Here is a 12,861-nt window from a genome sequence, read left to right as displayed (position 1 = left end):
TTTCTTCAGAAGAAAATAATAATTTAGAAAATACTGTGAAAAATTCCTGAATCATTTGGGAAATACTTGGAATAAAAATCACTAATAAATCTAATTTCACACAATATTTATGTATTGTTTGAGTGTTCTCCGCACCTAGCGGTGGTGACGCAGTGTCAGGGATGATCTCACCGATGTCTCCAAAGATGAACTTGATCTTCTGGTCTGCGTGTTCTGTGTTTGAGGAGCCGTGGACGGCGTTTTCTAGCACGTCTTTAGCGAATCGAGCTCTCAGTGACTCGGGAGCTGTCAGTCGGGCCTGGTCGGGGTCTGTGGGGCCCATGGCGGCTCTCCACTCCTGCACTGCGTTCTCCTTCGTCAGAACTAGCATCGTACACGGCCCACTATACAGAAATCATCATAAGAAGCATAATAATGCGCTGCTGCATTTTACTCAATGGTGCGTGCTACATATACAGTTGAGGGCAAAATGATTAGCCATCCTGTGAAATATTTAAAGTGATATTCAATGGAGCAAGGCAATTTACACAGTATTTACTATAATAATTTTTTCCTCTGGAGAAAGTCTTATTTGTTTTATTTCGACAAGAATAAAAGCAGTTTTTAAAACATTTTAAGCTCTATATCATTAGCCCCCTTAGACTATATTTTTTTCGATTGTCTACCGAACAAACCACTGTTATACAATGACTTGCCTAATTACTCTAACCTGCCTAATTAACCTAGTTAAGCCTTTAAATGTCACTTTAAGCTGAATACTAGTATCTTGAATATTATCAAGTCAAATATTATGTGCTGTCACCATTCATTCATTCATTTTCTTTTCGGCTTAGTCCCTTTATTAATCCGGGGTCGCCACAGTGGAATGAACCGCCAACTTATCCAGCACGTTTTTACGCAGCGGATGTCCTTCCAGCCGCAACACATCTCTGGGAAACATTCACACACATTCATTCACACTCATACACTACGGACAATTTAGCCTACCCAATTCACCTATAGCGCATGTCGTTGGACTGTGGGGGAAACCGGAGTACCCGGAGGAATCCCACGCGAACGCAGGGAGAACATGCAAACTCCACACAGAAACGCCAACTGACCCAGCCGAGGCTCAAACTAGCGATCTTCTTGCTGTGATGCTACAGCACTACTTCCTGCGTTAACTGCTGTTATCATGACAAATATAAAAGAAATCCGTTATTAGAAATTAGTTATTTAAATTATTATGTTTAGAAATGTGTTGAAAAAATCTTCCCCCATTTAAACAGAAATTGGGGGAAAATATACAGGAGGGATAATAATTCAGGCTTCAACTGTACTCCTAGGTTACCTTGAGTAAATCAATGGGCAAATTCAGATTTTTGGGTGAACTAATCCTTTAACACTTGTTTTCAGAGGAGTACTCACCGGCACATGTAATCCACCAGCTGGCTGAAGAAGGGTTTCTCGCGATGCTCTTTATAAAACTCCTCTGCCATCTCTCTGGACAGAATCGTGTCTTTCAGTTGGGAAATGGTAAATCCTTGAGCCTGAATCTCCTCCAGGATCTCCTCTGAGCAGATACACACAAGGTCAACAGCGAGTTCCAGTGTTTATCCTTTGGGTTTATTCTTGAACTACCTTTTCAAAACTTGGGGTTTGAACATTTTAACCCCTTAACTATCCCCATCCATCCATCCCAATCCATCCATCCATCCCAGTCCATCTGTCTCAATCCATCCATCCATTCCCATTTATCAATCTTTCTCAATCCATTAATCCCAATTCATCCATCCATCCCAGTCCATGGATCCATCCATCTTAATCCATCCATCCATTCCCATTCATCAGTCTATCCCAATCCATCCATCCCAATTCATCCATCCATCTATCTATCCATCCCGATCCATCCTAATCCATCCACCCATCCCAGTCCATCCATCCATCCCAATCCATCCATTCCCATTCATCAATCCATTCCATCCATCTATTCATCCCAATTCATCAATCCATTCATACCAACCCATCCATCCATCCCAATTCATCCATCCATCTATCCATCCCAAACCTTCCTAATCTGTCCATCCATCCATCCATCCATCCCAATCCATCCGTTCATTCCCATTTATCAATCCATCCATCCACCCCATTCATCCATCTATTCTTCTCGATTCATCCATCAATTCCAATCCATCCATCCATCCATCCCAATTCATCCATCCATCCATCTATCTCAGTCTATCCATCCATCCTTCCCAATCTATCCATCCAAATCCATCCATCTATCCCAACCCATCCATCCCAATCCAACCATCCATATATCCAACCCATGCATCCCAATCTATCTATCCATCCCAATCCATTCATCCCAATCCATGCATTCCAATCCATCCATCCATCTCAATTTATCCATCCATCCCAACCCATCCCAAGCCATCTATCACAATCAATCTATCCATCCCAACCCAATCATCCCAATTTATCCATCCATCCCAACCAATTCATTCATCCATCCATCCATCCATCCCATTTCATCCATTCCAATCCATCCCAATCCAATATTTCCCAAATTATATTTAACAGAGCAAGAAGTTTTCCACAGTATTTCCTATAATATATTTTCTTCTGGAGAAAGTCTGATTAGCTTTATTTTGGCTAGAATAATAGCAGTCAAGGAAAACATTTTAAGGTCAATAATATTAGCCCCCTTAGGGGCCAATCACACCGAACTCGTTTTTTGCACTGAGGCGCCTTTTTTGAATGGTTTACTGACGGCTGTGAGCGTTTTGTGCGCTGGTTATGCGGTTTGCGTGTTTTACCACCTGCTGCGCCTCACGTTTTTGCCCTTGCGCGATGTGCGCTTGCAGTTGAAATAAAGTCAACTCTAAGCGGAAAAAGCGCATTACATCACTCGCAACTTCATTCTCCAATCAAAGGAAAGCAGAGAGAGGGTTTCTGCAGTGTTTATGTTGTCAAGACAACAACAGAGACTTTTAGAGATGGAGGAGAGACTTGTGGTTTTGAGTTATCCAGAGCTGTATGACTTGACGTATCTTGAATATCACAATATTATTAAATATTAAAATTATATTAACATCAACAGCATCACTCACACAATACCCAGTTGATTCAGTCGTTGCCTAGCAACATAAAAAAATGCCCGGCGCTTCTTTTTTTTATTGTCAACAAAAAAAAAGGCAGTGGGTGCGCCTCGCGTTTTTGGAACGTAAATGCGCATTCGGTGTGATCGGCCCCTAAAGCAATACTTGTTTTGTGTTTCGATTGTCTACACTGTGTTCAGTGTTAGTGCTGATGATACCCTTGTGTTGGGTGTCCGGTTTAATGACAGCGAGTGTGTCTTCAGGAGGGAAGAAGAAGCTGATCTCCTTCTCTGCCTCCTCTGAGCTGCTGCTGCCGTGGAGCTGGTTAATACTAGAGTTTTCAACCGAGAACTGGGCTCGCAAACTAGATCACAACCACACACACACACACACACACACTGTATGATCAATAACACACACGATAAACAATCACACATTGAGTTAATGCTTTTATAATACAATCAAAATCTGTAGACTGTTTTGTCATTCTGAGTCCAAAGAATTGCTGTTTTATAAATGCTGATACTATTATAATTACCATTGTGTATGAAATGTGCTGTACCAATAATAATAATAAAACATTTTTACATATATTTTCAGGGTCAAACAGATCTGAACACATTATGGGGTTAAGCAGAAACATTCAGATGAAGGTAAAAGTCATTAAATGAAACTGTTATTGATATTGTTTTACCTGTCCGGTTGCTCATTTTTAGCCTTGATGGGGTCTTTGGGTCCTAGGATGTTCCTCCAGTGCTCCACGGCTCCTTCTTTTACTAAAGCTAATGCTAACACCAGCCCACTGTCAACCACACACAGTTCATGTAAAAAGTATAAATATAAACTGTATTTACTGGATATTTATTAAATCCCCAAATCAGAAAAACATGGCACAGTTTGGAAAACACAAATAAAAAAAAATAAATTCCAAATTTACTTTAACTTGTATTTGATTGCATACAATATCAACACAAAATATTTAATGTTTTGTTTGGTCAACTTCATTTCATTTGTGAATATACACCCTTTCTTTTCATTCAGACCTGCAACACACTCCATAAAAAGTTGTGACAGGAGCAGTTTAGGGAATTTATCAGGTAAATTGGTTCAATAATGATGTGATTTGACACAGGTGATGTCAACAGGTGATTGTAGTTATGATTCCATCCCAATTCATCCATCCATCTCAACCCATCCCAATCCATCCAACCATATATCCCAACCCATGCATCCTAGTCCATCCATCCCAATCTATCCATCCATCCCCCTCAATCTATCCATCCTAACCTATCCATCCCAATTTATCTATCCATCCATTCATCCATCTCAACCCATTCCAATCCATCCAACCATATATCCCAACCCATGTATCCTAATCCATGCATACCAATCTATCCATCCATCCCCCTCAATCTATCCATCCTAACCCATCCATCCCAATTTATCCATCCATCCATTCATCCATTTCAACCCATTCCAATCCATCCAACCATATATCCCAACCCATGCATCCTAATCCATGCATACCAATCTATCCATCCATCCCCCTCAATCTATCCATCCTAACCCATCCATCCCAATTTATCCATCCATCTCAACTCATCCCAATCCATCCAACCATATATCCCAACCCATGCATCCTAATCCATCCATCCCAATCTATCCATCCATCCCCCTCAATCTATCCATCCTAACCCATCCATCCCAATTTATCCATCCATCCATTCATCCATCTCAACCCATTCCAATCCATCCAACCATATATCCCAACCCATGCATCTTAATCCATGCATACCAATCTATCCATCCATCCCCCTTAATCTATCCATCCCAATCCATCTATCCATCCCAATCCATCCATCCCAATTTATCCATCCATTCCAACCCGTCCATCCCAATCCAAGTATCCCAGTTCATCTATCCATCCATGTTTGTGTTTGTGTGTGTGTGTATTTGTTGGTGTGTTTGTGTTATTGTACGTATGCATGTTTGTATATATGTTGTTTGTTGTTGAGAGTGTGCATGTGTGTGTTGTTGACCTGGTCATGTTCTCCATCAGGCTGTTGAAGTATTCCTCCTCCACATGAGTGCTGTAGAAGAGTCGCACCTGCTCCTCCGTCAGCATCAGCTCTTTCTGCATGGCCACTCTGAAACCAGCTTGACGGATGCGGCTCAGGATTTCCTCTAAAACACATTCACAGAGCATAAGTCTTCATATTTCATTACCGTTTTCTCATAGTTAAAGTTTCAGACACTGCAGAACCAGAGGAAATCGTCAAAAATACAAATGAATTGGTAAATCAATTCATCCATCCATCTCCAATCCATCCATCAATCTCCCATCCATACATCCCTGTACAATCAATCAATCAATCCATGCATCAATCTCCCATTCATACCAGAGGTCGCGTTAGACTTGAAAAAGTCCGTCATAACCTATTATAGACCGTCAATTAATTTGCATATTTTCTAATCGCTTTTTTCATTCATATTTTAATAATGAACTTGCACGAAGAGCATATAGGCTAAATTATTTATTTATTTATTCCTCCTGCACCGACCTTAACCCAGGTGCTAGCCTGTGTGTAATCAAACGCATCAAGAGAAACCGATGCAGAGGCAGTTGTCATTAAATTCTGTGTCTTTGCCTCGGAAAGTCGACTTCTCGTGGCAGTTTTAAATTTGTTCTGGAGGCTGAAGCCGCATTCTGCTGCCACACTGGAGAGCCCTTGCCAGAAGCGGCCCGGACTCTACAGACAGACTCAGGCCAGATATGGTTAACAGGAATCGGGCCAGTGCTTTACAGCCGCATCACAAACGCATGTGCGGGAGCGAGCTGCGGGCCCAATCAATCTCCCATCTATCCATCTCCAATCAATCCATCAATCAATCAATCTCACATTCATCCATCATCTCCAATCAATCTCCACTCCATCCATCTATCAATCTATCATCCATCAATCTCACATCCATCCATCATCTCCAATCAATCTCCCATCCATCCATCTATCAATCAATCCATCAATCAATCTCACATTCATCCATCATCTCCAATCAATCTCCCATCCATCCATCTATCAATCAATCCATCCATCAATCTCACATCCATCCATCATCTCCAATCAATCTCCCATCCATCCATCTATCAATCAATCCATCCATCCACCCATCTCCAATCAATCCATCCATCTCACATCCTTCCATCATCTCCAATCAATCTCCCATCCATCCATCTATCAATCAATCCATCCATCCACCCATCTCCAATCAATCCATCCATCTCGCATGCATCCATCTCACATCCATCCATCATCTCCAATCAATCTCCCATCCATCTATCAATCAATCCATCCATCAATCTCACATCCATCCATCATCTCCAATCAATCTCTCATCCATCCATCTATCAATCAATCCATCCATCCACCCATCTCTAATCAATCAATCCATCCATCTCACATGCATCCATCTCACATCCATCCATCATCTCCAATCAATCTCCCATCCATCTATTAATCAATCCATCCATCAATCTACCATCCATCCATCCATCTCCAATCAATCAATCCATCCATCTCACATCCATCAATCAATATCCCATCTATCCATTCATCCTTCAATCTTACATCCATCCATCAATCTCTCATCCATCCATCAATCTCCAATCAATCCATCCATCAATCTTACATCCATCCATCAATCTCTCATCCATCCATCAATCTCCAATCAATCCATCCATCAATCTCTCATCCATCCACCAATCTCCAATCAATCCATCAATCTCCCATCCATCCATCAATCTCCAATCAATCCATCCATCTGTCCATCTCTAATCAATCCATCCATCTATCTCCCATCCATCCATTCAATTCATCCATCTCCAATCGATTCATCCATCCATCCATCCATCAATCTCTCATCCATCCATCCATCTCCAATCAGTTCATCCATCCATCAATCTCCAATCAATCCATACATCAATCCCCAATCCCCCAATCTCCAATCAAACCATCCATCCATCCATCCATCCATCCATCAATCTTTTATCCATCCATCCATCTCCAATCAATCAATCCATTAATCTCCCATCCATACATTCAATCCATCCATCTCCAATCAATTTATCTATTCATCCATCTCTAATTAATTTATCCAACCATCCATTCATCAACCTCCAATTCACTTTCCCCCCCCTCCCTCCCTCTAACAATCTCCAATCAATCCATCCATCCATCCATCAATCTCAGATCAATCCATCCATCTATCAATCTCAGATCAATCAATCCTTCCATCAATCTCAGATCAATCCATCCATCCATCCCTCTCCATCTATTCATCCATCCATCCATCAATCCATCCATCCTTAAGGAGAAATTTGTCTTGCACAATCGAGGGAACAGAGAACATTTAGTGACAATATAAATGACTAAAACTTTAAAAAAAACATTCATTATAACTTGCACGATTTACAATTAACATGAACAAAACAACTTTTTATAGTGTTTATAGTGGCTTAATTAAAAAACAAAAGTAAAAAAATATGACTAAACACCACAATACCATAACAATAAAAATGCTAAATGAGAAAAGCATTGTTTTTTCAGTGTGATGTGATGGTGCTGGTGAATTCTGATCATCAATATCAGTAAACTCTGCTTGAGTGTAATGTGTGCAAACTTTCGGGCCTCAGTGAGAGTGCAGGAGGTGTAAAAGCGTAACGTTGGCACCTGCCTCTGTTTTCCCTGGCAGCGTCGGGCCGGACGAGCGCCAGCGTTCGCTCCACGGGCTCCTCTTCCGGCCTGGAGTCCCACACACTGAAGCTGAAGTTGGGGAAGAAGAAGGCCAGTTCCCTGCTGGCGCGCTCGCGGTCGGAGCTGCCGTGGAGGCCGTTCAGAAGGCTTTCAGAGCCGTACTGCGCCCGCAGGCTGAGGACAGACAGATGGAGAAACCGCGGGCTCTCAGGATGTGTTGAGCTAAAACTGATACTGATCAAAGCTGTGAGCGCAATATGGAGCGGCAGCGCAACTCCAACACATGAGCTTTACTGGAGGAATCATGTTAGGAACACTCTAGAGAATTACTCAGCGTCTGCACGGGAACATGTGTCGTTTACACTTCCCTATTAATGATGATCATCATTTGTTCAGGAAAAATATATACAGTTCAAGCCAGAATTATTAGCCCCCCCCTGTATGTTTTTCCCTCCAATTTCTCTTTAACGGAGAAAAGATTTTTAAACACATTTTTAAACATGATAGTTTTAATAACTCATTACTAATAAATGATTGTTGCCATGGTAACAGCGCATAATATTTGACTAAATATTTTAATAAGATACTAGTATTCAGCTTTAAGTGACATTGAAAGGCTTAACCAGGTTAATTAGATTAATTATGCGAGTTTGGTTAATTAGACAAATCATTGTATCTGAAAAAAAAAATAGCTTAATTATCATTGACCTTAAAATGTATTTTAAAAAATGTAAAACTTATATAAGTGTAGCGGATATAAAACAACATTTAGTCACCATTCAAATGTATGTATCGTTTACTAGATAAAATGTTCAGTGTAATATTTATATATATATATTTATTATTATAATTTATTGATGTATTCATTCATTCGTTCATTCAATTTTGTTTTGTTTATTCATTCCTCCATTTATAACTGTTTTTATAATTATTTGCATTAATTTATTCATTAATCGTGTTTTTTTTAATTATTTTATGTTCATTCATTCATTCATCATCATGTATTTACTGACTCCAGGTAATGCACTACCTCTCAGGCTGCTGTCTCTGGGCCTCCTCTCTGTTATTTTATTCACTCATTCATTAGTCACACACACTTAATCGGGCTGCTCTCTCTGGACGTCTTGTATATTATTTCACTCCTTTTATTTAATCATTCATTCATCATGTATTTACTGACTGAGTGTTTCTCAAGGTAATGCCATACCTCTCAGGGTACTCTCTCCGGGCATCCTGTAAATTTCCATCCTGTTTATCCAGGTACTGTAGTATTTCCTGGGCTGTTCTCTCTGGGCCTCTTTGATTGTTATTTAATTCTTTCATTCGTTATCTCATTCATCATGTATTTACTGACTAATTGTTTCTTCAGGTAGTGCACTACCTCTTGGGCTGCTCTCTCCAGGCCTACTCTATATTAATTCATTCATTTATTCACTCTTTCACCATGTATATTATTAACTGATTGCTTTTTCAGTTAATGCAGTACCTTTTGGCTGCTCGTTCCGTTCCTCCTCTCTGTTATTTTATTCATTCATTCCGTCATTAATTAATGTCTGATTTCTCCAGGTAATGTGATACCTTTTGGGCTGCTCTCTCTGGGCCTCCTCTATATTCATTCATTCATTCATTTGTTTACTGACTGATTGTTTCTCCTGGTAATGCACAACCTCTCGGGCTGCTCTCTCCAGGCCTTCTTAACATCCATCCATCCATCCATCCATCCATCCATCCATCCATCCATCAATCATCATGTATTTATTGATTGGTTGTTTCTCCAGGTAATTCCGCTACCTCTGCTCTCTCTGGGCCTACTCTATGTATCATTCATTCGTTAATCTGTTCTTTCATTTATTCATTCCAGTGTTTCCTCTAGGATTTTTTCCAGCTGTGGCGGCAGGCCTTTTTTACACAGATCTACCAACTACCTGTGGCATTATTTCAATGATAAATGTCGTGAGCGCAGTATTACCAGTCGAGATCGCATTTATGTAATAGCCTACAAGCATGCGAATCTCTTTGCTTGTGCACCGTTTTCCTCTAATCAAAAACTTCTTGCACACCCCCTCAAATTTATGCCGCTCAAGTGCAGATCTTCTTGTACGCTCTCACATAAACGCTGCTGAAGTGCGATTAAGCACGTTTATGTAACCAGTATGTCTACAACATTCATTCATTCATTCATTCATTCATTCATTCATTCTATCATTCATTCATTCATTCATTTACTCACTCATTCATTCATTCATTCATTTATTCATGTATTTATTGATTGGTTGTTTCTCCAGGTAATGCACTACCTCTGCTCTCACTGGGCCTTGTCTATATTATTCCATTCATTCGTTAATCTGTTTATTTATTCATTCATTCATTATGTATTTATTGACTGATTGTTTTTAGTTAATGCAGAAACTTTTGGTTGCTATTTCCATTCCTCCTCTCTGTTATTTCATTAATTCATTCCATCATTCATTTACTGATTAATTGTTTCTACAGGTAATGTGGTACCTTTTGAGCTACTCTCTCTGGGCCTCCTTTTCATTCATTCATTCACTCACTCATTCATTCGTTCATTCATTCATCATCATCATCTATTTATTGATTGGTTGTTTCTCCAGCTAATGTGATACCTCTGCTCTCTCTGGGCTTCCTCTATATTATTTCATTCATTCGTTAATCTGTTCATTCATTAATTCATTCATTCATTCATTCATTCATTCATTCATCTATCATCATGTGTTTACTGACTGATTGTGTCTCCTGGTAATGCACTACCTGTCAGTCTGTTTTCTCCAAGCCTCTTTAACATTCATTCATTCATTTATTCATTCATTCATCCATCCATCCATCCATTCATTGTTTTTCCAGATAATGTGGTACCTCTGCTTTCTCTGGGCCTCCTCTATATTATTTCATTCATTTGTTAATCTGTTCATTCATTCATTCATCTATCATCATGTGTTTACTGACTGATTGTTTCTCCTGGTAATGCACTACCCGTCAGTCTGTTTTCTCCAAGCCTCTTTAACATTCATTCATTCATTCATCCATCCATCCATCCATTCATTGTTTTTCCAGATAATGTGGTACCTCTGCTTTCTCTGGGCCTCCTCTATATTATTTCATTCATTTGTTAATCTGTTCATTCATTCATTCATTCATTCATTCATTCATTCATTCATTTCATTCATTCATTCATTTATGTATTTATTGATTGGTTGTTTTTCCAGGTAATGTGATAACTCTGCTCTCACTGGGCCTCCTCTATATTATTTAATTCATTTGTTAATATGTTCATTCATTCATTCATTTATTTATGTATTTATTGACTAATTGTTTCTCCAGGTAATGCGATACCTTTCAGGCTGCTCTCTCCGGGCCTCCTCCACATCAGCAGGGCCGATGAATTCTCTCCAGGCCGGAATGACGTCCTCACAGCCCTCTGTCTTGGAGATGACCAGGACATGCGATGGGCCGCTCGACATAAACTGGACGAGCTCCTGAAAGTACGGCTGCAGTAACACACAAACACGCACGCTGGAGCTCTGCCATTCCTCTCCATCAGCAAAAACACAGGCTATTTTTAGAGGATTCCTTCATTTACCTCCGCGGCTTTGTGTTGATAGAAGTCCTGAGCTTCTGCTTCAGTCAGCGTTCGCTCCTCATGCGCCAAAATCACAAAACCGGCATCCTGAATCTATGAGAAAAAAAGCACACAGTGTATTCATTTTACCTGTGAAGTAGAGCTGCAAGTGTTTCTATACCGCTGAAGACAAAATCCAAGTGCTGTTTAATGGAGAGAGGGTTTTTTCAACACATTATTTTTAATAACTAATTTCTTTTGTCTTCGAAATGTTGGGCAGTACATAATATTTTACTGGTTATTCTGCAAGTATATGCTAGTATTCAGCAATTTAAAAGGCTTAACTAGGTTAATTACAGTGCATCCGGAAAGTGTTCATAGCGCTTCACTCCTTCCGAATTTTTTTATGTCACAGCCTTATCCCAAAATGGATTAAGATCATTTATTTCCTCAACATTCTACACACAATACCCCATTGTCATGTTCACCAGCGACGTAACTACCATAGATCGCTGATAAACATTCAAATCCACATGAACTACAAATCCGCCATGTTATGGACTACAGATCCAGTCATGCAACACACTCACCTGCACTCACTCTGACTCAACTGTCACTCACACCTGAAGCTGCTTTTGGACTAATAACTGCACTTTAAATACAGCACACTAAAGGCTGATTTATACTTCTGCATTAAGCGCACACATATGCTATGGCGCGGCCTATGCGTTGACGCATAGCCCTCACCGTGACCATCGGCGTTGCTGACGCGCTCCCCTTTAAAAATGTAACTATACGTCGCAATGACGCGTAGTGCAAGCTCTATGATTGGTCAGTTTGGTAGCCCTGATGAGTGTGGGTGGGACCGAGAGCTGCGCGAGCCCAATGGAGCGATTGTTTACAAGTGTGGAGTCCCATTAAGGAGCTCCGGATGGAAAGTTTTGTTTTGTGTTTACCTCATGGTTAAAGTTGTTGCATGTTTGCCAGTTCCTGCCTCTAAATGAGCGAGTTTGAGCCACTTGTACATTCGGGAAGCGTTCAGAAAAAAAAACACCAGCAAAGAAACTCGAAACAGAGGAACATCAACACCTCACTGCCAACTAGCATTTCGGAAGTGTTATTGCAAAGCAACAGAGGCAGCGCGCAGAAGTATAAATGCACAGCTACGCGTGTTGCATGTGCCCTACGTTACGCCAATCACTTGACGCAGAAGTATAAACCAGGCTTAACACACAGTTGCTGCTTAGTCTTCTGTTACAATGGTGTGACGCTGACAACAGGGGTGTGGATCCAAATGCAGGTTAATTTACCAGAATGGTCAGGCAAGTAACACTAATCACAGGGGCAAACCAGTGGCGTAGCGGACGGGCCAGCAGGGCACGCACCGCGGGGGGGGCCCGCGTGATTAGGGGGCCCCACGTCGTCGCGATTTTCAATAATTGAAAATCCA

General features: G+C 40.6%; 1 protein-coding gene across 9 annotated transcripts in view; it reads right to left on the bottom strand.

The window, feature by feature from the left end:
* The window catches only part of nme9 (NME/NM23 family member 9), a 462,322-nt gene that overhangs the window by 437,148 nt on the left and 12,313 nt on the right, over positions 1-12,861 (bottom strand). For 4 of the 9 annotated variants that reach the window (XR_012384842.1, XM_021478587.3, XM_021478588.3 and 1 more), the window contains exons 8-15: positions 11,433-11,525; positions 11,186-11,340; positions 7,812-8,005; positions 5,120-5,264; positions 3,775-3,882; positions 3,299-3,444; positions 1,408-1,552; positions 136-383 (exon numbers count right to left, since the gene is read on the bottom strand). Coding sequence is in view for 6 of the 9 variants with exons in the window: in XM_021478587.3 (XP_021334262.1) it covers positions 136-383; positions 1,408-1,552; positions 3,299-3,444; positions 3,775-3,882; positions 5,120-5,264; positions 7,812-8,005; positions 11,186-11,340; positions 11,433-11,525 (1,234 nt within the window). In the remaining 3 variants the exon portion in view is untranslated. The remainder of the gene's footprint in view (positions 1-135; positions 384-1,407; positions 1,553-3,298; positions 3,445-3,774; positions 3,883-5,119; positions 5,265-7,811; positions 8,006-11,185; positions 11,341-11,432; positions 11,526-12,861) is intronic. The other 5 variants (XR_012384843.1, XR_012384844.1, NM_001089475.1 and 2 more) reach the window with 2 other exon arrangements.

This window comes from Danio rerio, chromosome 9, assembly GCF_049306965.1.
Source record: "Danio rerio strain Tuebingen ecotype United States chromosome 9, GRCz12tu, whole genome shotgun sequence".
In the NCBI taxonomy this organism is placed as follows: domain Eukaryota; kingdom Metazoa; phylum Chordata; class Actinopteri; order Cypriniformes; family Danionidae; genus Danio; species Danio rerio.
The sequence above is the reverse complement of the archived record's forward strand: the minus strand, read 5'-3'. Positions and strand labels throughout refer to the sequence as shown.